The 26,923-nt window shown below is 41.8% G+C and overlaps 1 protein-coding gene across 1 annotated transcript in view; it reads right to left on the reverse strand.

The window, feature by feature from the left end:
• AFF3 (AF4/FMR2 family member 3) overlaps window positions 1-26,923 on the reverse strand; it is a 536,398-nt gene that overhangs the window by 77,312 nt on the left and 432,163 nt on the right. Inside the window, exon 11 of the mRNA XM_044263667.1 lies at window positions 16,673-16,713. Coding sequence (XP_044119602.1) covers window positions 16,673-16,713 — 41 coding nt within the window. The remainder of the gene's footprint in view (window positions 1-16,672; window positions 16,714-26,923) is intronic.

The following is a 26,923-nucleotide window of genomic DNA, read 5'->3' on the forward strand; positions in this document are numbered from 1 at the left end:
AGTAGACCCCCTGCTGAGTATGGAGCTGATGTGGGGCTCAATCTCATGGCCCTGAGATCATGACCTGAACTGAAATCAAGAGTTGGGATGCTTAACTGACTGAGCCACCCAGGTGCCCTGTTTAAGTGTATAGCTTAGTAGCATTAACTGTACCATATTGTTTCGTACCATTACCACCATCCAGCCCCAAAACTCTTTTCATGTTACAAAACTGAAACTCTGTAAACACTAATTTCCCATTTTCCCCTCCCCTTGGCCTCTCACAACCACCCTTCTACTTTCTGTCTAAATTCGACTACTCTAGATAAGTGGAATTACACAGTATTTATCTTTTGGGGGCTGGCTTATTTCACTTAGCATGTGTCCTCAAAATATATTATACAGCTCATGTCAGCATTTTCTTCCTCTTTAAATCGGAATATATCCTAGGGCAGGTATAGAGCACATTTTGTTTATTCATTCATCCATCTATGGGTTGCTTCCATCTCTTGGCCATTGTGAATAATGATGCTCTGAACATGGATGTGCAAATATCTCTTCAAGACCATGCTTTCAATTCTTTGGGGTAATATCCAAAATTGGAATTGCTGGACCATATGGTAATTCTATTTTTAATTTTTTGAAGAACTGCCTATTTTTTCTATAGTGGCTATACCATTTTAGAATTCCCACCAACTGTGCACAAGGGTTCCAATTTCTCCACATCCTTGCCAACGCTTATTTTCTGTTATTTCATTTCTTATTTTCTTGATAGTAGCCATGTGAACGGGTGTGAGGTAATATCTCCTTGTGGTTTAAACCAGAACACTTCTAAGAGTAAAGGAGGCACTAGTGTGAAATTATAATGGGGCATGGGTGATCATTGGGATGTAAGCTCATTGCAGCTATAATCAGCACAGGGAATCACATGGGAAATGTTGCTTCTGTGGCCCCGGATCTATTGGTCCAGAAGCCCAGAATGCAAGCTTTTGTTGTAGAGTAGCCCAACAGTCTTCTGAGAAGGCTCAGTTCCTGCCTGTAATTTATCCAGCTACCTGTCTTCTTGGATTTCCCAAGTTTCTCACTAACATAAAGGTAGAAAAACATCTGGCAAATTGCCTTTGGGTAGCCAAGGTGGTGACAGTTTTGGAAGCTCAAGGAGGCTCTGTGGAGCCAGGATTTTAAATAAGCTGGAGTCTTATGTAAATAAAATAATTCTGAATTAAAATTGCCTCTTCAGTAATGGCTTTTATATTATAATACTTACTACCCATTGCCATTGTATAACTTATTTTATTAATTACTGTTGGAGAAAAGCTGGAAGCCATCCTTAGGTTGGGGGTAAAGGGTTAAGTGTAATGGATGGAATGTATCGTTTTTACTTTGCCTTTCTTTACTCATAAGGGTGGTAGAAGCAATTCAAGATTTTCCCTCTCTCCCTTCCTTATTCCTTCCTTCCTTCCTTCCTTTCTCATCCTTCTATCCTTCCGAGTGGCTGTTTTACTAAAAATATGTACTATTTGTAATAAGTTTTTGTTTTACATAGCTCTTTTGCAAAAAATAACCCCATAAGGACTGACAAATGCTTTGAGGCGGATAGAGCAAACATTACCACTTCACAACGGACGACAAAAGAGGGTAAGGCCTAATGGGATACAGGATGTTTAAGCTGTGACCTGGTATTAGGCTGGGGGTAGTAGGCCAGGCAACTTGGAGGGGAGGAGGGTGTGGAGGAGAGGAAAACTGTTCCAGGCAGAAGAAACCACGTGTGTGCAGGTATGGGAGAAGTAACATTTCTGTGCTTGGAGTGACACAGTGAGTCTGTGACAGAGCCAGGGCTTGACTGGGACAGGAGAAATCACGCTGATTGAACCTCTACTATTCCAGAACTTCTGATATCTAGAAAGTCTGTGTGGTATCCACGGCCCAGAGCTTCACTTTCCCTGACCCAGGCAAGGAAATGCGGATAACTGATGACTAGTGACCACAGGAACCATACATGGGTTGGGTTCACTTTTAAGACCCATGGGGTACAGAATCGCTGTAAAGCTGTGAGCAAAATTTGGCCTTCATTTAGAAATGTTAGTGAATAACTAATATCTCTCCAGCTAGCTGGAAGGAAAAAAAAACACTCAAGAAATAGAATCTTGGGAAATAATGTTGGCTTGACTCTCCTTTCCTCATCATATCTAAGCACGACCGGGCACTTTTCAAGTTTTTTGTCATCTTCTGTTTTAAGTGCAGAGCACAGAAGGAGGGCTAAGATCCCTAGAACTACTTTCTTGGAGAGAACAGAAGCTGATGAGGTATATGCCATCCAGTCAGCCCCTAGCGGAAACTTGCCGGGATGCATGTTCCTTCCTGTTCTGTGCTCAAACATGGCACCAACACACAGCTCGCCCTGCTTAAATGGACCTATGTTCTGATGCTCTGACATATGGACAAGAGCAAGAGCAGCCCGTGGTCTGGTGTGTAGCACTCAAGCCTGTGCTGTGAACACAAGTTTATGGCAGATGTGATTGCCTTTTTAAGGGGATGCAGTGGGGGTGGAGCAAGGACGAGGCCCTTAGGTGACCAAAGCAATGTGCCTTCATCACCAGTTCAGTGTGCCAGGCTGTCCCTGCACAAGGCCACACTTCCACCTGAAAATCTGGGCTCCAGCCAGATTCTACTCCTTCCTCAACCTTAGGCAAGTGACTCATCCCTCTAGGCATCAATTTCCCCATGTGTAAAATGGGGACAGTGGTGCCTCCCCCAGAGCTTGTCGTGGGGATGAAATGGGATTAAAGACATCAAGCCCGAGCATAGTGCTCGTGGCAGCAGCAAGGCACTCCAAGAGGAAAGAGGATAACATGAAGTCCCAATGACTGCATGCCTTTGCCAGGGAGGGGTGGGTTATCATTCAACGCTGTGCTCCCCTTCCAACAATAGCAAAGGCCCACACCTACTGTCCTTTTAGAACTACACTAACCAGCTTAGTGGCTGGGGCAATGACTCAAAGAAAATAGGGACCTCCTTCACATATTCCCTCAGCAAACTAATAAATACCTTAATTCTCTGTGCTTGGGTAACATTCATGCCTTCACACACATCATTTTCCTTCTTCCTGCCCAACGCCAGGACTGGCTAGCTGAATAGAGGTTACTGTCTCCACTGTAAGATGAGGAACTGTGGCCTCAAGTGGCCCTCTGACTCACTGGTTGTGAACAGGGCAAATGGGGCCATAGGGAAGCCCCTGGGGAGCTGCTGGGCCTACAGACTATTGGGCTGGGCTAGGCTTCATGGAGGTCCTGTCCAATGAATTGGATCAGGACCAGTGAGCAGGCAGAACTGGTTTGTGAAATGGAAAAGGGGCCATACAGTGTCCCTACATAAGTAGTTGCTTTGGTTTCAACACTGTCATCTAATTGACCTATAATTAATTAACGAGCATGGACATACTGAACACAGACTTTCAGGAAGAAAGGGGCAATAGGAAGAGGGCAGCATGAAAACTCACATCCAGAGAAATCACAGAAGGAGCAGGCACAGCGGGGAACGCGACTCAATTCAGCAGCTCTGATGGGTGTCAGAATAACAGGTGCAGATGTCCAGGCTCTGATGCTGGCTGTCAAAGGCAGAGATGGGTGCTGTACTCTCTGGGCTGTTGGGAGGATATGGTATAGCAGCTGGCCTGCCATTCACCTGCCTGGGAGCCAGCACGGGGAAAGGAACTGGATGAAGTCAGGAAAGGTCAGGCTGCTCCAGTTGATGGGGAGCACATTAACCTTTCAACAGCAGCAGGGGAGCTCATTGGGCTCCAAAACATAATCATTAAACATCAGCCAGGCGGCTTGGCCAGTGCTGGCCCAAGGCTGCCTCTGGGAGGACAGTCAGAGGAGTGGGTCACAGGGAGGCCGACTGGGGAATGGAGAAGAAGGGAGGAGGGGCAGGCCTGTGCCCACAGTTAGCAGCTGGAGGGGAAGCTTGTTCCAGCTGGCTCTGTGAGTCTAGAGTGAAATGCCAGGGTGGGACTGTCTGGGAGGGAATTTACTGGGGGACTAGATGGGTGGGAGGTTTTGGCCCAAAGGCTCTTAAAGCAGAGAAGGAAGGCTCTAGGCTTTTGGCTAGTTTTCTCCACTAAAAGGAGATTTAACAAAAACAAAAAGCAAAAAATATTGGTGGTATCATAACTTAAATAAACTTCCATTAAAAATGGCTAAGTAGTTTGGTTTTAAACAAAACACTCTTCCCCCTGCCATGTATCTATTGGCTTGAAAACTATCCACCTACCACAATGTTTCTCCAACTGGCTCTCCACTTAATAAAGGCATAGACATGGGTGAAATATCTAAAGACAGTGGCATTCAGGGTGTTAAGAAATATACATGTGTACTAAAATGTACTTTGTATTTTTGAATAATCTTCTTTTTTTCCCACCTGTAAGATATATTACTTTTTGCTCTTGGGTTTCTTTTACATTCAGTTCAGTTTCCCAGATCTGGGTCAGTGAGAATGGTGAACACATAAAATGAATAAAGGTGTGTGTGAGGGTGATTACAGATCGTTTCTTCCTGTGTAATCAGTTTAAACATTTGAAAAGAACTGACGACTAGTAAACATCAACATATTTGGTGTAGGACTGAATTTTAAAAATTTTAAAATTAAGCAAGAGCCTAATGAAAACTAGCTATTCAAGAGGGTGTATGTGTAATTCTACTTCAGAAATATATATTTTTAAAAGGGAGTAGACAGAAAGCAAAAATAAACTATTGGGACTACACAAAAATAAAAAGCTTTTGCATTGCAAACCATCATCAAAATTAAAAGGCAACCTACTGAATGGGAGAAGATATTTGCAAATGACATATCTGACAATGAATTAATATCCAACATAAATAAAGAACTTCTACAACTCAATACCAACAAACCCCAATTAACCTAATTAAAAAAGGCAGAGGACCTGAATAGACATTTTCAAAAGAAGACTCACAAAGGGTCAGCAGACACATAGAAAGATGCTCAGCATCACTCATCATCAAGGAAATGCAAGTTAAAACCATAATGACATATCACCTCATACCTGTCAGAATAGCAAGAATAAAAAATACAAAAAGAAAAAAAAAGCATTGGCAAAGATTGCGCTTTGTACACTGTTGGTAGAAATGTAAATTGGTGTAGTCACTGTGGAAAACAGTATGAAAATTCTAAAAAAATAATAAAAATAGAAATAACTTCCGGTCTAATAATTCTATTACAGGTTATTTACCCAAAGGAAAAGATATATGCCCCCCTATGTTTACTATAGCATTATTTATAAGAGTTAAAATATGGAAGCAATCTATGTGTCCATCAATAGATGGATGGATAAAGAAGATGTGGTATATATACAAAATGAAATATTGCTCAGCCATAACAAAGAATGTGATCTTGCCTTTTGCATACCATATACATGGATGGACCTTGAGGATATTATGTGGGGTGCCTAGGTGGCTCAGTTGTTAAGTGTCTGCCTTCAGCTGAGGTCACAATCCCGAGGTCCTGGGATCCAGCTCCGCATCAGGCTCCCTGCTCAGTGGGAAGCCTACTTCTCCCTCTCACACTCCCCCTGCTTACGTTCCCTCTCTCCTTGACTCTCTCTGTCAAATAAATAAATAAAATCTTTAAAAAAGAAAAGGGTATTATGCTAGGTGAAAAAAATCAGACAGAATAAAGACACATCATATGATTTCACTTACATGTAGGATCTGAAAAATAAATGAATAAAGAAACAAACAAACAAAGAGCAAAATCAGACCAATAAATACAGAGAACAAACTGATGGTTACCAGAGAGAAGGGGGGTGGGAGGATGTGCAAAATGGCTAAAGGGGAGTGGGAGGTATAGTCTTCCAATTATGGAAGGAATAATTCACAGGGATGAAAGGTACAACCTAGGGAATAGTCAATGGTATTTTAATAGTGTTGTATGGCCACAGACAGTAGCTAGCCCTGTGGTAAAGTATTGCAGAATGAACAGACTTGTTGAATCACTATGTTGTGTACCTGAAACCGATGCAACTAGGTGTGTGGCAACTGTATTTCAGTTAAAAAAGAAAAAGAGTAGATAGCAGTAATAAATATTGAAAACTATGCTAATTTCACCAGAGTTTTATTTCTCTTAATGCTAACTTTGAGATGTCTTGCGTATTGAGTACATAAATAACTTTTTTGGATGCATTAAAAAACTAAATTAACAAGTGTACGCTATATTGTTGTTCTTGGTCTAGAAGTGAAAGCTATATGGTATTCAAAGGAATATGACATGGTGACAAAGACCTTCATAAAAATAACTTAGAGTTCTGCTATTTAAATATTCTGCCTTCATAACTTTATCAATTTAGTCTGAGAGAATGAGTCCAGAAGAGGGGAACACAGTGTGGATGGCAATGGGTCAAAGCTGGTAATTTAAATTATGGTAATAATAATTAGGGGATGCCTTCTATGGGTGTCTGGTTCTTCTGATCCCCCCTTCCTGAGGCTCATTAACTCAGGTAGTGTGGATGATTAGCTGTGCTCTTGGGTAATCACTGATCTCCCCCCTGGCTACGGGAGCAGGGGTGGGATGGCGGGTCTCCTCACCACTGTGGACAAGGCACACCTGCGAGAGGCTTTTCCTGCTAGCGGACAAGGAAGGAAAGAATCTCCAGACTAGAACTCCAGCACCTCAAACCCAGGATGGACAGCAAAGAGCAGTACTTCCAACCAGAGACGTGAGAAAGGGCAATATCCTGAAGAGTTTGGTGTATTAGTACATACGTTCATTTCTATCTTTTTTTAACTTTTTAAATTGTGGTAAAATATATGTAACATCGAATTTATCATTTTAACTATTTTCAGGTGTATGGTTCATTATGTATAGTCACATGGTTGTGTGGCTATCACCACTAACAGTCTTTTTTAAAGAGACCACGCACTCTTAAGAAAGTTGCATTCATAATTGTGGGCTCACAGGCACTCACTTTCACTCAGAGGTCCCTCCTATGGCATCCCCAAGTGCGGACATGAGGAAGTAGATCCCTACTAACCCTCAGGTGTCCCCAGACCCACTAGACCATTTTGCAGCGCAATTAGTGGCTTCATACAATTCATTGTTTACTTACTCAAAAGACTATAACAGTTCCTTCCAGTCTGCTCTGTTCTATTGTGTAAAATACATGTTTGGGACCTTTTAAAATGTGTGTTATTTACCTGATAGAACTCAATGGCTTCTCTGGAGCCATTCAGTTTTATTGTGGAAATTAGTACTAGGGGGGCTTTTTAAAAGCTGAGTTTTAGACCCGACAGCCTGCGTTTGCTCACATTGTTAACGCAGTCAATTGAGCTAACAGCCACCCAAGGGCGGTGGGGGATGCTTACATGGCCTCTCCAGAAGAAGTGATAAGGCCAAGGGGGTCCACTTTTGTGACTATATATGAGTACCGTTGGGCCCTGTTAGGAGAGTACTGGCTCAAAGACTTAGCAATTTTTCTCCCTCTGCAAGGTCCCCCTGAACAGATCTCTACCAGGGATCCTCACAGTATCTAAGAAACACTGTTTGCTTTTGAAATATGTATTATTTACTTTGAAACAATAAATGAGACCAATTCTTTGGAGACCTGCCAAAAAAGGTGTGAGGAATTGACCCAGATTGACTTTTCTGTGACTGAAGTAGGAAGATGATGTGGTAGAGACAGCTCAGAGCCTCATCTAGGACCCACAGACCCACAAATTGGCTTTTGGGGGAGAACAGGGTAGATGACAATATATTACAAAATAGGAATGGTATAAGCAACATTAATGCCTAGATCTTGGGATTTGTTGATGTTTATTTTTCTGTAACATCAATGTAAGATCATGACCCACACTATTAGCTATTTAGAGTTTCATATATTAAATCCATACTGTAATATTTTCCTCCCCTGGCTTTTAGGCCTCTTGGTAGGACTTAAATCAGAGAGTATCTCCTGGTATCTTGATGAGTGACTCTTCTTAGTGGTGTGACAGAGTAATTACTCTCATATGGGCAGATTAACAGAGCACTTTTTCCATTTATCACCTCATTTAATCTGGACCTAAACCTAAGAAGGACGGCATTACTATCATCCTGTTTATGAAACTGAGGAAGTTCAGACGCGAATGGGTAAATAGCTTGCATGAAGTACACTCTAGCCCAAGTTCAAGGATTCAAAACCCCATCCTTTCTGCATAATGTGGAGAGGCTAGGGAGAGCCAGGCCAGAGGTTTGGTATTTTTTTTCCAGAGAGCAGTGATAAGAGGGCCTATTTTGAATTCTTGGCCTTTATCATTTGAAGGGCACTGAGAAAGTCTTACTGAGTACTCCTTTTGTATAAAGTACTACCTAATACTTAAGATGGGCTTCCTATTCTCCCGTCTGCTGTTGAGACCAGACATAAATAAAGAAGGTGAGCCAAAGATGGAAGCAGGCCTCTGTCCACAATTACGTGAGGTGCTGATGGAAAAGGTATTGGTTATTTAAGGTTTCCATGGAAGATGACACTCAATCCCACGTCTGAAGGGAACACTGTGTAGTAAAAGGCGACCCCACCCCTTGGTGGGGGTGGCTGTCTGGAGCTGGCTCTCAGACCCCTTTCCCTTTAGACATCTATACCCCAGCAGAACGAGGGGCCTGCAGCTCTCGGTTCACTCCCACTGCCTTGCTTGCTCAGACCAAGGCAGTTCATTCCATGGAGAAGGTCCCTACTTCCCTTCTCCCTTCCTGGGTCTGGTGATGCTACCCATCCTTTATTTTCTTATTTTTTATTTTTAAAGATTTTATTTATTTATTTGACAGAGAGAGAGACCACAAGTAGGGAGAGAGGCAAGGCAAAGAGAGAGAGGGGGAAGCAGGCTCTCCTGCTGAGCAGAGAGCCTGATGCAGGGATCGATCCCAGAACCCTGAGATCAGGACCTGAGCTGAAGGCAGAGGCTTAACCCACTGAACCACCCAGGCACCCCTACCCATCCTTTATATGCTATTCCCAACACCTCCCCCACCCGCCGCTTCCTCTCCTCTGCTCGGAGAGTACTTCAGGGCCTCATTGCACCCCTCCAGTGGCTTTGATTTCTTCATAAATTGATGCGGGGGCAAGGGCGATGACAGAAGCAGCTAAAAGCATCATCAACCAGAGTCAGGCCACCCTGAGGCTTTATGTCTGTAAGACTTCAGGTAAGTGATGTGTCTCTGGTCACCTAGTTCACTAGGATTTTACAGAGAGTATTTAGGAAATGAAATCAACTAAAATGCCATTGAAAATGCCATCTCCTCAAGACCCTTCTGTTGAATCTCTCCTTTCTAGCTGAGAGGGTTGTTGTGAGGAGTAAATGAAGTGATGTCCAGGAAGGGCAGAGCGTAGCACCGCCAGATGACTGCTGTGCTAGGAAGACCTATGGCCAGGTGTGCACATGGCGACGTTTAATGTGCACAGCAGTTACACAGATGCCTGAGCTTCTTCCACAACCTTGTAAGCTCCTGGAGGCTGGGATCAATGGGTAATGAATTTCTGTGTCTCCCACAGAGACCAGCACAATGCCTTTCCCGCTGCAAGGGCTCAGTGGTGTAGTCATGCTTCAAATGAATGAAGGAAGAAAAGGAGCAGGAATCACTGGTGGAGACAGTATGGGAGAGAACCCTAAGTCGTGGCAGTGGTAAGAATCACAGAAATGAAGAGGGGTTGGGGAGACAGTGAGGGGGTGGAGGGCATCTAGTCTCGCCCCCTCTCTGTGACACTGTGACTCCACTGGTACTGATTTCTAGTTTAAATCCACTCTAATTTAATTGCACTAGATGATTTTAATCCTTTGAATTTCTTTTCCCCAAGTTTTTAATGCCAGTTAGTTAATCTACAGTGCTATATTAATTTCAGGTGTACAATATAGCGATTCAATACTTCCATACACTACCCTGTGTTCATCATGACAGCCACACTCTTTAATCCCCCTCACCTATTTCATCCATCCCCCCACCCTCCTCCCTTCTGGTAACCATCAGTTTGTCCTCTGTTGTTAAGAGTCTCTCTCTCTCTTTTCTGTTTTTCCTTTTGCTTGTTTGTTTTGTTTCTTAATTTCCACATGCGAGTGAAATCATACGGTATTTGTCTTTTTCTGACTTATTTCACCTAGCATTATACCCTCTAAACTCCATCCATGTTGTTGCAAATGGCAAGATTTCATTTTTTTATGGCTGAATAATATTCCCCTATCTATCTATTTATGTATTTCACATCTACTTTATCCATTCACTAATCTCTTGCCTATTTTTGGACCATTTTTAAAAAAAGATTTATTTATTTATTTGAGAGAGAATGAGAATGAGTGGGGGAGGGGGGAGGGGAGGGGAAGAGAATCTCAAGCATACTCCCACGGACACGGGGCTCAAACCTATGACCCTGAGTTCACAATCTGAGCCAAAACTGAGTCAGACACTAAACAGACTGAGTCACCCAGACACCCCTGGAAATCATTCATTTCTTCCCACTCTTCATCTGTGTGCCAATTAATAGTGTTTCTCAATTCTGTAGCATCTTACAGGCATGAACACCTGCTTTAACCTGTTAGTGGTGAGCCCCTGACCATCAACCTCAGTCTCCTGCTCAGTGACCACCTCAGTGGTCTGCTGCAGTGGTACATAGCCAGTTTCAGGAAAGTATTTTCTACTTTCAGCCCAAAGCTGTCATCTTTCAACCCCAAAACATCAGTCCTAGTTCATTCATTTATTTGCTCATTGTTTTCATTCATTCTTCAAGTGACTTCCTGTGTCTTCTAATCACTAGGAGCTATGCTAGGTGCTTGGGATAAAAAGGTAACCAAGCCAGAAACATCAGGATTATTAGAACTATTAGTAGAAACAAAGTATTAGCACAGACTGAGTTAACTATTCGTTAGAATGTAGAACATGGCGCCTGGCCCCATTCACATCTGCTTTGTTGCTGTGCGGTGGAGGATGAATCATAATCATTGGGAATCAGAGGATGTGGAGTTTAGACCCAGCTCTGCCACATCCTACCTTGTGACCTTGGATGAGTCACATCACCTAGCTCAGGCTCAGTCTTCTTCTCTGTAAAATGGGTTTCCTAGCTCATGAGGTTGTTGTGAGGATCACAAAATGAGACAGTCAACGTGATAGTGCTTCTAAACTTGAAAGCTCTTTTTAATTTACATGGTATACCAAAAAGACTTCAGTATAAGTAAGAAGTCCCTTGCACTGGACAATGCTATGGGTCTCAAGGGAAGGGTTGATAGACACCCTCTAGAACACCATGCTAGCAGCATCTTCAAAAAGGAAATTTTAATTTTCTTTTTTTTTTTTTTAAGATTTTATTTATTTATTTGAGAGAGAGATCACAAGTAGACAGAGAGGCAGGCAGAGAGAAAGGAAGGGAAGCAGGCCCCCTGCTGAGCAGAGAGCCCGACGCCGGACTCGATCCCAGGCCCTGAGATCATGACCCGAGCCGAAGGCAGCGGCTTAACCCACTGAGCCACCCAGGCGCCCCGAAATTTAAAATTTCTTAAAAAGTCCTGCATCCCCCACCCCTTTTTGGAACCTTTGAGAAGAGACCAACTGTTAGAAGTACATGGTAACTGTGACTCCCTTCTCAGGACACTAGAGACATTGTGTAAAATGTTAACCAGAAAGTTACGCTTCTATGCTGGTGGCCACCCCCAGCATGCTTCCTTTGCATGGCTGAAGGGGTCCACTTGGCAAGGGGTCAAGAAGAGGAAGCTGGATGCAAACCCCCACGTTGCAGTCCAATGCCCCGTCCATCCTCCTCACCTTGCTCTGGGGCCATTTCCAGTCCTGCCTTTGGATAAACACCAGCCCCGTGTGGAAGGAAAACCCCTTCCTTTTAGTCTATTTCTCATTTCCTTAATTCTATTACATTCTCCCTAATGGGAAGAGGAGATTTGATGGGCGAGATTTATTTGAATGAGCCCAAAGAGGCCCTTCTTTTTGTAAAGCCAGCATCACTCTATACAGTAAAGCCCCAAGCAGAGGTGCACGGCCATTTCTGCTCACCACTGTGTCTCTGCCCCAGCTCTGTGCCTGGCTGAGCACGCAGGATGTGCTCACTAACTGCTCGTGGCACAAGTGAATCAATCAATGGCAGTTGTTTGGATTTCAATATAAATGGATCTTGGACCTGAGATATTGCCAGATGGGCAGACAGGTTACAGTCTGGTGATGCATTTCCAAGGCTATAAAAATGTAGCTGTTTCTGGAGTCACACACTGACATTTCAGAAGATGATTATATGCACAATTTAACCACACGGCCACTTGTGCCCTCCAAGTGCCATCGCTTCAACAACTGTTTTCATGTTGGCTTTCTTACTCATTCCTCTTTTTTTTTTTTTTTTTTAAAGTCAGGCACAATTCCCCCCACCCCAGCTCCTCTTATTTCCAGCTGAATGTGATTTATTCATATGAAATTATGCTCCATTTTTATAAAACCCAAGTTACTGCAAATGATGCTTGAGGTTTCACAGAAAATATTAATTCCTGATCTCCTGCTATAAAGCATCCCTGCTCGTTCTGCAGCAGCTCTGTCGCTCGGAGACAGATGGAAGCAGTCCAAGGGTATGATTAACTTCTTAGTCCTGGCAATTTCCTAGTGCTCCTCTTGCCCTAGATTTCCAGATTGACCTCCAGCTTCCCTGCAAATGCACAGTTGCTCAGCTTGATAAATCACACGAATCCCTTTTTTGATCACAGTTATCTACTATTTACTACTTATGAGGTGAAGTTAATCATATTCAGAGGCACTTCATATGCTGCACGCATACCCTTCCTTCTCTGAACAGCACTTTGCATATTTTCCACATTACAGCGATGTGGCAGCTTTCACAGTGCAGCGAGTCTACAGCAAAGACACACCTTTATAAATGAGCCTCGTGCCCATTTATCCTTATTCTCCTCTGCCTCTCTCTACCCTGCCTGGTACAATAATCCATAAGGAGAAAAAAAAAAAAAAAGAAAAAAAACCTGGGAGGCACATTCTAAGGGGTGACTAAGTAAGAAAGAGAGTATCCTTTGTAGATTGAGGTTTTCTTATAATTGGCTTGTTTGACCTTGTTGAGAATTCTGTCACCTCTTCCTGCCCTGGTCTCCTACTTTTTTCATGATTTGGGGAATCAGTGGGCCTCTAGTAGGCCAGCTGACACTCAAAGGCATAAAAGAGATGAAAAATTCCATAGTCAGCAGTAGGAAAGAATAACAGTATCATTCTACCATCACTCAAGGCTTCCTGTCACTGCAGGGTGGCACAAGCTAGCTGGGCTGAAGCCCACATTTGCCTTCCTGGTGTGATCCAGTCTTCAACACTCTGGCTATTTTGGAGGAACCATTAATTCAGCCCATTGTTCAGGCAAAACTGAACAAGGCCACAGGTTTTCATTGGAGATGACCACAGAAGATTTTTACATTTAGGTAATGGAAATATCACAGTTTTTTTTTTTTTATTCACAGTTTTAATTTATCAAGGTTGTGCATTGATTGCTGTAAAGCACAGAACTTTAAAGCACAGTCTTAACTGTCAGATACTGGATTTCTGTTGGAATGTCTATTTAAACCAAGAAACTAGAGAAATGAAAAGATAGATAAGATTGGCCTTCAAAAGACATCTGGATATTCTCTCATCTCAGATACCCCAAAGGGACAAGATTTCTACCAGCCATTGAAATGAAAAGGGAAAGGCCAACCCTCTTTCTATAACTTGTCTCATCGGGTCAGGTCTCTAAGACTTAGATGCAGGTTTTCTCACAGGGAAGTAGAGAACAACCCCTGGCTTCCTTCAGTATATGCTCATACCTACCAATGACCCCAAGGTCATCATCAAGTTCACATCTTGAAACAAAATGACTCTACTCCTGTATCAAATGTCCTTGTGTTCACCAGGTACTCAAGGTGGTTATAAGGCTAACGGGAAGTGAAAGGGGCCCACATGTGAACAGATTAGCTGCCTCATCATAACGGAATTTTATAGCTAGAAGTGATAACAGGCTGAAAACAACAGTTCAGGAAAACAGAATAGCTTATGTCATTGAATGTAGAATAGATTCATACCCTGTTCCGAGTAGCCAGAGATACAAGGGTAAGATCTCTACCTTAGGAAGGTCACAACTTGGGGGAAATTTTTTAAAAAAATATTTTATTTATTTATTTGACAGACAGAGATCACAAGTAGGCAGAGAGGCAGGCAGAGAGAGAGAGAGAGAGGAGGATGCAGGCTCCCCGCTGAGCAGAGAGCCTGATGTGGGACTGGATCCCAGGACCCTGGGATCATGACCTGAGCCAAAGGCAGAGGCTTTAACCCACTGAGCTGCCCAGGCGCCCAGGGAAATTTTTGCTTAATCCCATTGCCGTGCTGGGGTGGTTCCTCTGAGAGGCAGATATTGGGCAAGACATGCTGTAGTGTGATCCAGAGTCACATTCATCATTTTCTAAAAAATACTGGTTTACTCAACAGAATAAGTAATGTGCTAGAAAATGATGTCTATTACTTGCTAAGTTAGCATTCCCTAATTTAAGAAAATAGAAAATATAAATCCCATGAACTCAGTAGGTGTTTTAAGTCCTTATTTTAAAAAAGGATTTAAAAATCTATCTCCAAATGATTACAGATACTTCTCACTTCGGGAAATTACTTGTGTGGCTCTGAATTTGTGGAAAACAGGATAGAGAGAAGGTATACACAACTGCATTGTTAGAAGAGCGAAGTCAACTCATTACTTTAAAATGAGCCAAACTCCCCCAATTTTGAACAGAAAAACCTTTAGACATAAGGGAGAAATGCTCTATCACATTTAAAGATGGAGAAATTCATAAGAGAGATTACATTGGGAACCTGTTTCTTGGGAATGGACTTCTTTTTTTCATGGAAAAAAGAATGGACTTCTTTTTTTCTGCTGTTAGCACTGATACAATCAACAGGGGCTAAGATGTTAACTACTAGTTGACTAACTGTTGGTTTTGATGAGGGGTTTTAGATATAGTATCAGAAAAAGTCAAGGGGAATAGTACTGTTGTTCATCATTAAAATCAGCATGTTTTCTATCCAGGACAGAATCATGTACCTTTTGGGAAGAGCCTTAGAATGCATTAGTTCTAGTCTTTGTATTTGCAGCCATGTGTTCAAAGGAATTCCCTATTTTCCTGAAGTAGGTTTTGATTCATTCTACCAAAGGTCATAATGAGGTCTTGTGTTTATATATATAGCTTCACTGAAATATCATTTATATACCATAAAGTTCATCCATTTAAAATATGCAATTTGATGGCTTTTAGCAGAGGGCTGTGAAACCATCACCATGATCTAATTTTATAACATTTTCAATACCTCCAAAAGAAATCTTCTAATCATTGGCAATAACATAATATTGTCAACTAAGGGCCTTCACTTGGTTTTCAATGCATTTTGTTGAGGGAAACTCTTACTTAACTACTCAAAGAAACATGTAGAGGAAAGGAATTAATGTGTCAGATTTTCAATGTTTTGATACAGTGTGTCCTTCCTACCAACAGACTCAGAAGCAGTATAGTTGTCAGCTTTTGTGAAAATCCCAGAAGCAATTCCAGGAGATCATGTGGTGGCCCCTCTCAGAGCACACAAGCTTGTGTGGTTGTCATGGGGAAGGCTTTTTCAACCGCAATAAAAATACTCATACTCAGCCTGCCACCATAGAGAAAATGCTTTTCACCCATGCGCACAGATAATTTGCCTAAGTGACAGGTTTTGCCTTTGAGAAGCACTGAACTGAGCTAGTTGACACAGTCAATTATTGTTCATTCAAAAAAAAAAAAAAAAAAAAAGAACTGAGAAGAAAAGGAAGGTGGTAACAGTTAGCTAGATAATGCTGACATCCCAACCAGCCAGCCAGGGGAACATCTCCAGCTGCTTCTAACACAGCAAGAACCTCCCTTGTGGACAGCAACTGGGGCTTCCTCTTCACCTCCTGACAGTTCTTTAAGAAACACACACATACACACACACCGCAATCTTAGTAAATGAAAACTCAAAGACCAACCAAAACAAAAAGGGTCTGGTCTGTTCTTGAAAGGAACTCTGTATGTCCCTGTTCAGCTATCTCCACACACAGCCTTTTGGGCCTTTTGGGCAGAGCAGGATGTGAAATGCAGCTTGAGTGTGTTTATTGATTAGGTTTATACATCTCGTTCAATAACACAAGTCCGAAAACACAAGCCAAAGCCAGGAGTAAAAAGTCAGGCACTTGGGACCATGGGCTGGGATATGTGCACGAAGTACTTCAAGTGAGAATTTCATCAAAAGACAGACAGCTACTGATGAAACACTATGGAAAAAGTCTGAAGAAAACACCTCAAAATAAATGAAGCACTTATTGCTGAAAAATGAGCTTAGATCTCCACCAATTCCAAAGTTCAGAATTTACTGCCCCATGCAGGTCTTTTCCTCTAAGTTTACTTGTCTCCTGTTTCATTATACAACAAGGGATTCTTCATACTTTCTATGAAATACAACAAGGCGATTTTTGCAGTAATAAACTCCACACATGCATGACAAATCCAAGCATGCAAAATGTTTAACATCCCAGTTCACAGATACTTTAGGGACAAAATCCGATTATGAATTATATGCCACAATAAATAGGGCTCAATGTTTCATAAAGCAATTTATAGTTCATAAAAATGACAAAATGTACCTGTCAGACAGAGCGTGGAGAGCTGTTCTCTGGGCTGCCTGCTGGAAGGAAGGGCAGAGATGTTTATTTAATATTCTGACTTTAAATTATGTACTCAATCAACACTTTAAAAAATCCGGTCACACATTTTTGCCAAATATTAAACTACTAGCAACATAGTAGTGAGTCCCATCATGTTAAGAAATGAAGGTTTCCAGAAGAGTTGACAGAAGCCCCTCCCCGCCCCGAAGCGGACACCTACCACCAGGGGGCGAGCACGGGGAGGCAAGGAGTACTTGGCAGGTGAGGTTAGACCAGTCTCTGGAGACCAGGGGAGAGGTATCAGAGCTGTTGCACTTTTATTCTCCAAAATCGTTTTCCCATGGTTTTATTCTACTTTCCTCTAAGAAAAAAATCTGTCTTGGCTCCTTTGTGGCTCCCTTCTCAATGAAAGTGTAATTTTTGACTCAGTTTTCAGATTTATCAAAAAAGTTATTGCAATTAGAAATTGGAACGCCGACTGGAAATGTGATGATATTATGAGATTATTGATTTGTTGAAGACATAGTAATGATGCTGAGGTGATTTTTAAAAAAACCTTTTAGAGATACATATTGAAATATTTATGGGTACAATTATATGATGTTGGGGTTTGCTTTAAAACATTACATTTGGAAGAAAGGTAGATTGGGCGGGCCTTTATAAATGAAACAAGATGGCCTTGGGTTGGTAACTGTTGAAGCTAAGTGATGAGCACACTGGGAATTATATTATTCTGGGCATTTTTGTATGTTTTTGAAACTTTTCCTACTACCAAAACTAAGAGAAAAAGAAAAGAAAGAAGGCCATTATTTCTCCATCAGAGTCTCTCAGGTTTGTAATAACTTTTTGTCTGCCTTCTCTATAATTTTATACATTGGCTTTCTATCAATGAGTACTCTGACACTTCAGAAGGCCAAGATCACACTCTGTTCTCTGTCTCAGAAATTCTAATTGGGAGGGGATCAAAACATGGCCTGTAAGACCAAGGCTTACTCAGGATGCACCAGGAAATAAAGAGTGCATAAAATTCATGTATGTTACACACGTCAAATTTACTGTTTACCAGGGACACCAAAATGCTTCCCATGCTATTCCTCATTCCATTTAGACAGCAGACAAAATAGACAGAATCTTCATATTAGAAAAAGAAAATGACACACCAGCGTCATCAACCCTACTGTAGAAATGAAATACACCTTTGGTGGGGAGCTTCATGTCCTTGGTTCAGTCAGTCCAACATTTACTGAATTGCTACTGTGTAGAGACTAGTGGCTCTGGGCTCCAGGAGGGACAAAAACAAAGGCCCAGTAAGTAGTCATTGTCTTGGAGAAGCTTCATCCCTATGTAGGAAGTCACACTGGAGATCCAGGGATGACTTGAGGGCACTTAAGAAATAACATGTAAATGAAAAGGTTAAGCTAGGACAGTGTTAAGAAGATGCAGGTCTGAATGACAACTAATGGTTGGTGGACCAGTAGCACCTCAAACAGCGCCTAGAACTGTTAGCATGTGCTTGGTAAATATCCAAAGTAAACACTAAATGAATGAATCCATTAGGGAATCCTTCCCACTGAAATTTGAGCAGAACTTTAAAGACAAGGTGTGTCTGGAATTGAGTAGAGGTGTTTCTTCGTTTTACATTCATGGGGGGGATCACTATTGGCTCTTACTGCCTGAGGTTGGGAATGTTAAAACCTTTCAAAAAGATCAGGAAGCACCCTTGTACAGTGAGGACAAGTTCCCTTAAAATCACAAGGGTAACTCTATGGAGAAGCACTAGAGCAAAGTAGGAAGGAAAGTCAGATTTGAAATAAGTCAGATTTGCTTCTGGGCCTGGCAAAAGGTACTGGAAAATAAACAAGAGGAACTTCAATAATTTCCATAAATGACATAATCACATGGATTTAAGAAAAAACATAAAGTCTGTGGAATTGCAAATGGCAACCGTAGAGTGGCCCTCAACCAATGTCTGCTTCCAAATCGCCCTCTCCTTCCCTGAAGGGGATGACGAGGGAGCAAGTCGGTCAATGTCCAGGTTACTGCAGACGATCTAAGGGGTTACTGCTTTCCCTCTTCCCCTTAGTTTCCAGTAAATTAAGGCCCAAATGTCCTGGCATTCCAGTGTCACATAATTAGTCCAAGAGAGTGAAGAAGAACAGATCATCTCTTGGTGAGGACACTGGAGGGAGCAGGAAGAGGTGAGAAGCCTGAGGAAGACCTGGAGCCCAGGAGTCCCCTCAGATACCTCGGGGGGATGGGAATACTTCCTTCTCTTACACTCCCTTGTCGGCACTCTTCTGGAGGGCCAGCCTAGGAGCATGCCCACAAAAAGCACCCAGCAAGTGACAGGTCGCCATCGTTGTGCCCATATTTGCCTCCTAAAGGGTTCTCTTATCGCTCAGCAAGATGGCTTTCCCTTTTGGCAGCTATCCTTGAAAAGAACAGAAGTCTCTACTCTTGACTCTGGCTAAATATACAAAAAGAATTTGGAACTCCCCAAAGGAAAGATGGCATGCATTATTAGTACAGTCTTTTGACATCATCTCAGCAGGAGGCCCTGGAGACGGACTCTTTCTGAAATAACAGAAATCATGAGGGATGGGACTACAAGTTCAACAGAAACCTCTCACATAGCCTCTGAAGTTTCCCCTAGCCATGGGTGTCAGTGTTTAAAAAGTCTATTGACTCTTTTCTCTCCTGCCTCCAAATACTTCCTGTGGACTTTTGCGATAAGGAAACACCATGCTTTTTGATGTGCAGCCTACAAGAAAATTATTTAGAAAGCAAAAGCAAAGGCAAAACAAACAAAAATGAGAAACTCAGCCACTCAGCCATCACTAGAGTGATGTATCCCAGGCGGTGGCACCTGTTGAGAATGTCTCCATAGGCCTGAGGTTGGCTGAGTGCTCCTCACATAAGCTGACCTGGAAGCTGGGGGCAGGGGCTGCTTTTCCCTTAGCAGATGGGTGTGATGCTGGGGCTAAAAGGCTTTGACGTATGTCACAGACATAGGAAGGTTTAGACATTGGTCATCCCACCAGTCACTAAGCAATGTTTGTCTGAGACAGTCACTCTTCAATCTGTCCACACAACACGTGCTATCAGCCACTTCACACCATGGTATTTAGCGCCACTGACTGCCTATACCACTATTTTCAGTGCCTGGTTTTGATTGTGCTATTTAATTTGCAGTTATTCTACATCATTAAAAACTTTACAGAGGGTGACACATCATCCATCAGGAAAAGAGATGAGAGTATTTTAACCAGTTTAAATAATTCCTTGAGAAAATAAAAGCTTTATGGCATTAGATTAAAATTGTATGTCACATAGCAAGGCAAAGCCCACTTTTTTTTTAACTGCCTCGTCTCTTAAAAGTAGTTTGGATTTTGCATGCTATTTCACTTCATGGTTGGAAAATAATAAAATAAATAAACACTGGAATTAAAGAGCAGAGAAAAAATTACTTAGGTGACTCATGATTGAAGCCTGAAAAACTACTATAGTAAACTAGATGAACTGCCCAATTCCCTTCTTTCAAGAGTTGTACATTACAGCAACCATATTTTTCTCTTCCTAAATCATCATCTCCTCTAGTAACTTTCCTCTTATTCAGTTCTCAGCAAAACAAGTTGAGAAGGTTAAGAGAATGCTTCATTGATCTCTCCTGAGTTCATTACTCATTCATGAACGACTCTGAAGCATAAGTCTACGAGACAAAACAAGTTTTCCACCAGAAATAATCATTTTCCAGGTTCTCTCCAGGAGATGACATGTTTTCTCTGTCTTCATTACAGTAAGCTTGGTGTTTTGGAACATAATCAGTAGACATTCAGGTTTCAATGATGCTAAATGAATTACCAGTCACAATCTGTTATTGAAGAGAACTCAAAGAGGAAATTAAGTGCCCTTCTTGTAATTGGGTTGTGCATAGAACAAGTTTATGGAAATTGGAGTGGGGAGGAGAATGAAAGGAAGAGGCTGAAATTCAGAAGAGTCTCAGGATGATCCAATTTCTTTTTTACTTGATAGAAACAGACTAACATGCGGGCAGCTCTCTAATTTGATCTGAAGTACCTACAATGTACAGATAATGGTCTCGGCTCGGGTGACGGGGAAAAATGGACAAAACCTTCTTCATATAGTACTTAAGGTCTAGAATGAGTCAGATATGAAAAGTTAAACATACGCAAACATTCCAGATGACAAGAGCTATGAGACAGACTATGACGGAGATCTCATTTGGAATGGATGGTCAGGGAAAGCTTGCTAAACTAGACAAAGCACACAAAAAAGTTGATGCATAAAAGATAAAGAAATTACTGACCCAGAGAAACAGGAATGAGTGGGGAAGGAAGGGTCCAGGCAATGAAGACAGTTTGGGAGCAAAGGCCTGAGGTAGGCCTAGATCCTTGCTCAACTTAAGAACTACAGAAAGGACACTGTGGGGGAGCTCAGTGAACAGTGGGGGCAGGGACAGATCTCAAGGGCTCTGGAGGTCAGAATAAGGATTTTGGATATTATCCACAGGGCAGTAAGAAGTGATTGAAGGATTTATATTATGGGAAGTTGGGTGAAGGATGTACAGGACCTGCCTGCACATTCTTTGTCTCTTATGGTGAATCTATAATTGAAAACAAAAGAGTAGGGAGTGAGGCAATATAACTGACATTTTTTCAGATATCACTCTGGCTTCAATGTGGTGAATGGATTTCAGAGGGAAGGGATAATGACTGAGGCTGTTGCAACAATGTAGGGAAGGGAAGTGCATGGTAGCACTGGAGATGGAGAGAGTCTGTGTTATATTCTGGAGGCAGAACTGAGGGAACTGGTGATGGATGGGATGTGGCAGACCAGGTGAGGGGTCAGGAATGAGCCGCCTTCTGGCTTCAGCACCTGGCAAGCATGAAGAGCCACTGACTGGGGCACACAGGACTAGTACAGGAGCAGGGGCAAAGGTAGACTTTAATTTTGGATGTGTGAAGTTCAAGTTGCTTTTGGAATGTTCAAGTGGAGAGGCTGAGGAGATCGTTGGATACACACACGAGACTGAAGCTGTTAAATGCCAGTAACGCACAAAGTACCAATAGAGTTTGGGCAAATAATGGTGACAAAAAGGAGATATATGACTGAATTCTCTGGATCTACAGTCTATCCTTCTCAGAGAAGTAGATTCAGGATTCAAGTGGTTAGAACCCATCTTTATTTCTCCACATGTGACTAATCTCTATCTTATCTGTGAACAGTATCAGGTTTATTATACTGACAGTAAAGTGGGTACCTCTGTAAGCAGTGATTTTTTTTAAAGTTTTTTTTTTTTTTTTTAAATCTATTTGACAGAGAGAGAGAGAGAGAGAGAGCAAGAGAGGGAATACAAACAGGGGGAGTAGGAGAAGGAGTAGTGGACTCCCTGCTGAGCAGGAAGCCAGACGTGGGGATTGATCCCAGGACCCTGAGCCGAAGGCAGATGCTTAACTGACTGAGGCACCCAGGTGCCCCTGCAAGCAGCGATTATAATCATTTGGCTTCACCTGTGTTAGGACTTTGTATCCACATTCAACTACTTGAAAAAACACTATCAACAGTGAATCTTTGTTCTTCTGTGTTTTGCTGTTACCGAAGCATGCTATGAAATTTAGACTGGATTCATGTATTTTTACAGGAATTCTCTCTGTTAAGGCCTTACTTTTTTCTTGCCATTTTTCTGCAAGCTGAGACTAGTATTAATTTATTTCATTGCTTAATTTCCTTCTACGTCTCTTAACACAACTTACGTGTCATTAACTTAACTTTTATGCTGTTGCTTTTCATTTTAGTCCTAGCTGATCAGTCTCTTAACTTTTTATGTTGTGAGCTTCCATTTGTTGTTTTCAACCCGCTTATTTGCAGTATTTGTAATATTTGCAAGACAAATATTAATAGTAATATTATACAATTATTATTATAATTATTATATGCTCTTCAGTTTTTCAGTTTTTATTATCATCCAAGTTTTAATATTATCCAATATTACAATATAATAATAATTATTATATTTATTATTATTATAAGCTCTTCAGTTTTTCCTCTGTAATAACGAGTCCCGTGCATTTTCAGATTCCTAAAAATGCTGTCTAGGAGGCAGTTTGTTCAGTAGACTTTGACCTTATCCTGTTCTCTGCAGGGGTCAGGCAGAGTCACGGAAGATAATGTAATTGATGATCCAAATTAAGAACATTTTGGAGAATGGAAGGGGATGCTACCCAGATGGGAGTCAGGGGCAGCAGGAGAAAACCCTGCTTTTCTGGGCATGCTGGGTTTTATGGCTGCTCTAATTAAGACAGCTTTGCACAAATATAAATAAGATCAGGACGAGAAGACCGAATTTCAGGGGCTTAGGAGCTTGTCAATAAAGAAAGCAAACCGTGGAATGGGGTCAGCAGTGGCAAATTACTTGCATTCTTGTTTCTTTAAGTCAAGCCAATGTTTCTACCATTTTCCTGTTCTCTTCCCAGCCACTCCTCCTTTTATTTAGATTCTGCCTAATATGAGGTCCAGTTCATCCTTTTTATAAGTGCTCCTTGACCAAGGCTTTTGTTGCTCTTTCTCTCTCGGAACTTCTAGCCCAGTATTAGCACCAGGTTCTTTTCTTTCTTGAGGAGTTTGCCATCTGCTTCATGGGAATTCTAATCGTGGCTCCTCCAGTTCCCTGAGGATCACTGAAGGTGGAAACCCGAGCCCATTGCCCCGCACAGGAAAGAGCTTACTGGAGGCTGACAAACAACATTTGCAGTGGGATTCACAGGCAGGATGTGAGTAACTTAATGGGGATGCTATATTGTCACTATTTGCCATAGCAGCAATCTAAAAGATTTGTTGAAATACATCTTTTTCTTTGCTGTATATTCTTTATTTCACTTTCCTGAAAAGCTAGGGTACACTTTCCTCTTTGGAGAATGGATGGTTAGTTTTTTCCCCCACACTGGATTGCTCAGATTTGTTTATGTCTAACATAAATTCCATAAAGACAGTAACAAGTATTTATTGAACACCTATTATATCCCATGGTAAATGCTGATTGTGGTTGACAATACCAGATAAATTCTGCCTATATAATGATATCTCATAATTCGGCTTCTTGAACTAGCTGACAGATCTGGGGGCTTGTTTGAGGTCAGACTGTGAAGGACAGTCCTAATTTGGCCATTCAGATCTTCAGAGAGGGATTAAGAGAGACATGCTTTTTTTCACTGAGCATTTCCCAGACATTCTACTCACTGGAGATAAACAATGAACCATTTGTGACATCTGCTGTGCAGGATGACCAGCTCCTGCCTCTACGTCCTGGAGACTTTTGTCTTCACAAATGAAAATTGAGGGGCAGCCAATAGGAGTTAGGAAAAAGAAGGGAAAGGTGTGGGGACAATGTGAGCACATGCCATGGGGGCTATTCCCGTCCACTGTGACTGACATCAGACTCCTGATGTCGGAAGGCTGGGGCTATGCTTGGGGCCTGGAAGATACAACCTTAGACAGTGGGCCATACTGACTGCAACAAGGGCAACATCATAGGTCAGAGGGTCCCAGCAGTTTCCTGGAGGAAGTCTGTGGGGTAGGGAGGCTGATGTGGGAGTGTTAAGAGGTCACTGTGAAGTGCAGGAATAATGGTAGGAAGAGCCATGATCATGTATGAAGCTATTAACATTCAGCACGATGTTGGGGGGTGGCTGCAGAAGTAAGCTAAGTGATATCCAGCCCCAAGTCAGGTCAAAGGAACAACTTATGTTTCCAGTGATGTGGTGTTGCTGTCCCGTGGCAAGTAGCTGCAGCCTGGCCAGCTGGACACTTACCTCATAAAGGGCTAGACTTAGGAAGGCTAGACACAGTTCCTTAAGGACAGGAAATGAGCACCAGTTACTTTATTGGACAACACTTGGTAGAAGGTCTAACTGATAGTATAGGCAGTGGCCGTGTCTCTCTTCTTCTTTCTCTGCCTCCTTCCCTCTTCCTCACTTTCCCCCCTAAAACTCCAGACCTTCTCCCCTTTTCCTCCTCCTACCTTCAAGATCTATTTTTCTATAATCATCTTCTTGCCTTTTCTGATATAAATCAATTTTCCTGGCTTCTTCCTGTACTCCTCTCCTTTTATTACTAAATAGGCATTAAAAAATTTCCAGCAACACAAATAAAGAACATTCCTGGGGAGAAGGGAGAGGAGAAGAGGCAGAAGGGAGAGGGGAGGATGTTAAAATGTGTACTTTAACAGTTTTACAGTAATACATTCTTATGTTAATATAAAATGTTTTCTATTAATCTACTTTAGTATTTTTGCTGAGTTACCTTAAGATACTGAAATAGGGGTTAAGTTTGACTTGCTTATAGTCACAGAGCTGGTAAGTAATGGAACCAGGCCATCAAGGTACCAGAGAGCACCCCAGCCCTGCCTCTGCCTCACCTTGGACAATTCCTGGCAGAGGGTGAAGGGAAGGGGGCAAGAGAAATCTGGAATTCTGTCACTCTCAGCATAAAGAGCACTGGTGGGATGCTGAGTGGACGCTAAGACATACAGGGGCAAGCTTCCTAGAACTCATCCCACAGAGCAATTTCAGTTCAGGCCAGACCTCGAGCATGGCCAAGAAGGCGATGGCCTGTTAACAAATCTCATCTTTGGCATAACAGGTAGATGTTAGGTTCAGTCACTTCCTACTTTGTTGCATTTGCCAAATGCTTTTTAAAGCTTTCAACAAAATCCTTATGCTACCCCAACACAGTGCTTTGGTGGAGGCCTGTTCACTTTCCACCAGCCTTGGTAGGTGTTTGATTATTATGAATGCAACTGGGGCCCAAGTTGTGTGGAATATAAATGTGACTTTGTTATTGTATAAAGATGAGATTACACAAATGTTTTGATAGTTTTGTTGTAATGCAACCTATGTTTGAATAACCAACATCTTAAGACTGGCTTTATAATTCAGTTAAACACCTTTAAGTGTTTAAGTTACTTTAAGTTACCTTACTCAGACAAAATAGCAATATTTGAAGGTAAAAATAGGTTTGTAATGGTTAAGAAAGAGTCTTATAATAGCAATATTTGAAGGTAAAAATAGGTTTGTAATGGTTAAGAAAGAGTCTTACAATTGTGCTTTGCAAACCAATTTTTTTTTAACATAAAATAAAGTTAAATCGATTCTGACTGTGTTCTTAATAGTATTGGCATTTTCACCTCTCAAAAAACCATTGCCTCAGGGTTTATATGTGAAAGTGTTTTCACATGTAAGATGTAGTAATCACATACTCTTCCTTGAATGGCTCTGGACTTTTAAGAATGAATCCCACGTTGAAAGAAGGGATATCCAAAGACATATTGTTGAACTGACCTCCCCAGAGAGACAGTCTATCTAATTTGTACTTTTCTAGTGTGGAGAGGACTGCCTGATGGCCTGACATTTTGGGAACTGTTTGGTCTGCTTCTTAAAATGGTCTTCTTTGACTCAGCCCAACCTGCTGGCTGCAAATCTGGTCAGGATGGAACTGGCAAGTGCCCAGGGGCGCTGAATTACCACAAATGATTATGCTCCATGTAGAAACAACAGGCTGACAGTCTCCTGAGAAAAGCTGTGCTATGAGATAACCAGTCCCACTTGGAGAAGATCTGGAAAAATACAAACAAAAATAAAACTTTCCAAGTGCATATCTGGACCAAACACCTGAGTGACGAGGTAAACCCTCACTAAATGAAACCACTCAAGCCTGGATCTGAGTGATAGCATATATTCAAAGGAGCATCCACTCTTTGAATGGTTACACTTCTGAAGAAGCTACTGAAGATAAAAACCATTAAAGTCACAGGACAAAGGACTATTCCTCTGAGTTAAATAGCTTCGTCCTCTGGTGGGAGAATTCCACTTCCTCTGCCAACCAGGAGCTCTGCTGGCAGCTGTATTTGAGAAGAGCCTGCCTATCAACTCTTGATGCATGGCCTTTCCTCTGTTCTCCAAATGGAGAATCCATTTTGTTGGTACTGATACCCACCATTAACAAAAACTTAGCTTAGCTTCAAGAATGTATTTCCTCTATGAAGTCTTGAACTTAACAAAAGCAATGATTCGAGGTTTTTGTGTTAATTGTATGGTTGCCCAAATTTAATGGATCATCTTTTAATTTTTATATAATTTTCTCATTTCCCAGATTTTGTTCAGGGTCTTCCAACCAAAACTAGTCACATCCTATGGTCCAGGCTGGTTTGACACA

Source organism: Neovison vison, chromosome 8, assembly GCF_020171115.1.
Source record: "Neovison vison isolate M4711 chromosome 8, ASM_NN_V1, whole genome shotgun sequence".
Classification (NCBI taxonomy): Eukaryota; Metazoa; Chordata; class Mammalia; order Carnivora; family Mustelidae; genus Neogale; species Neogale vison.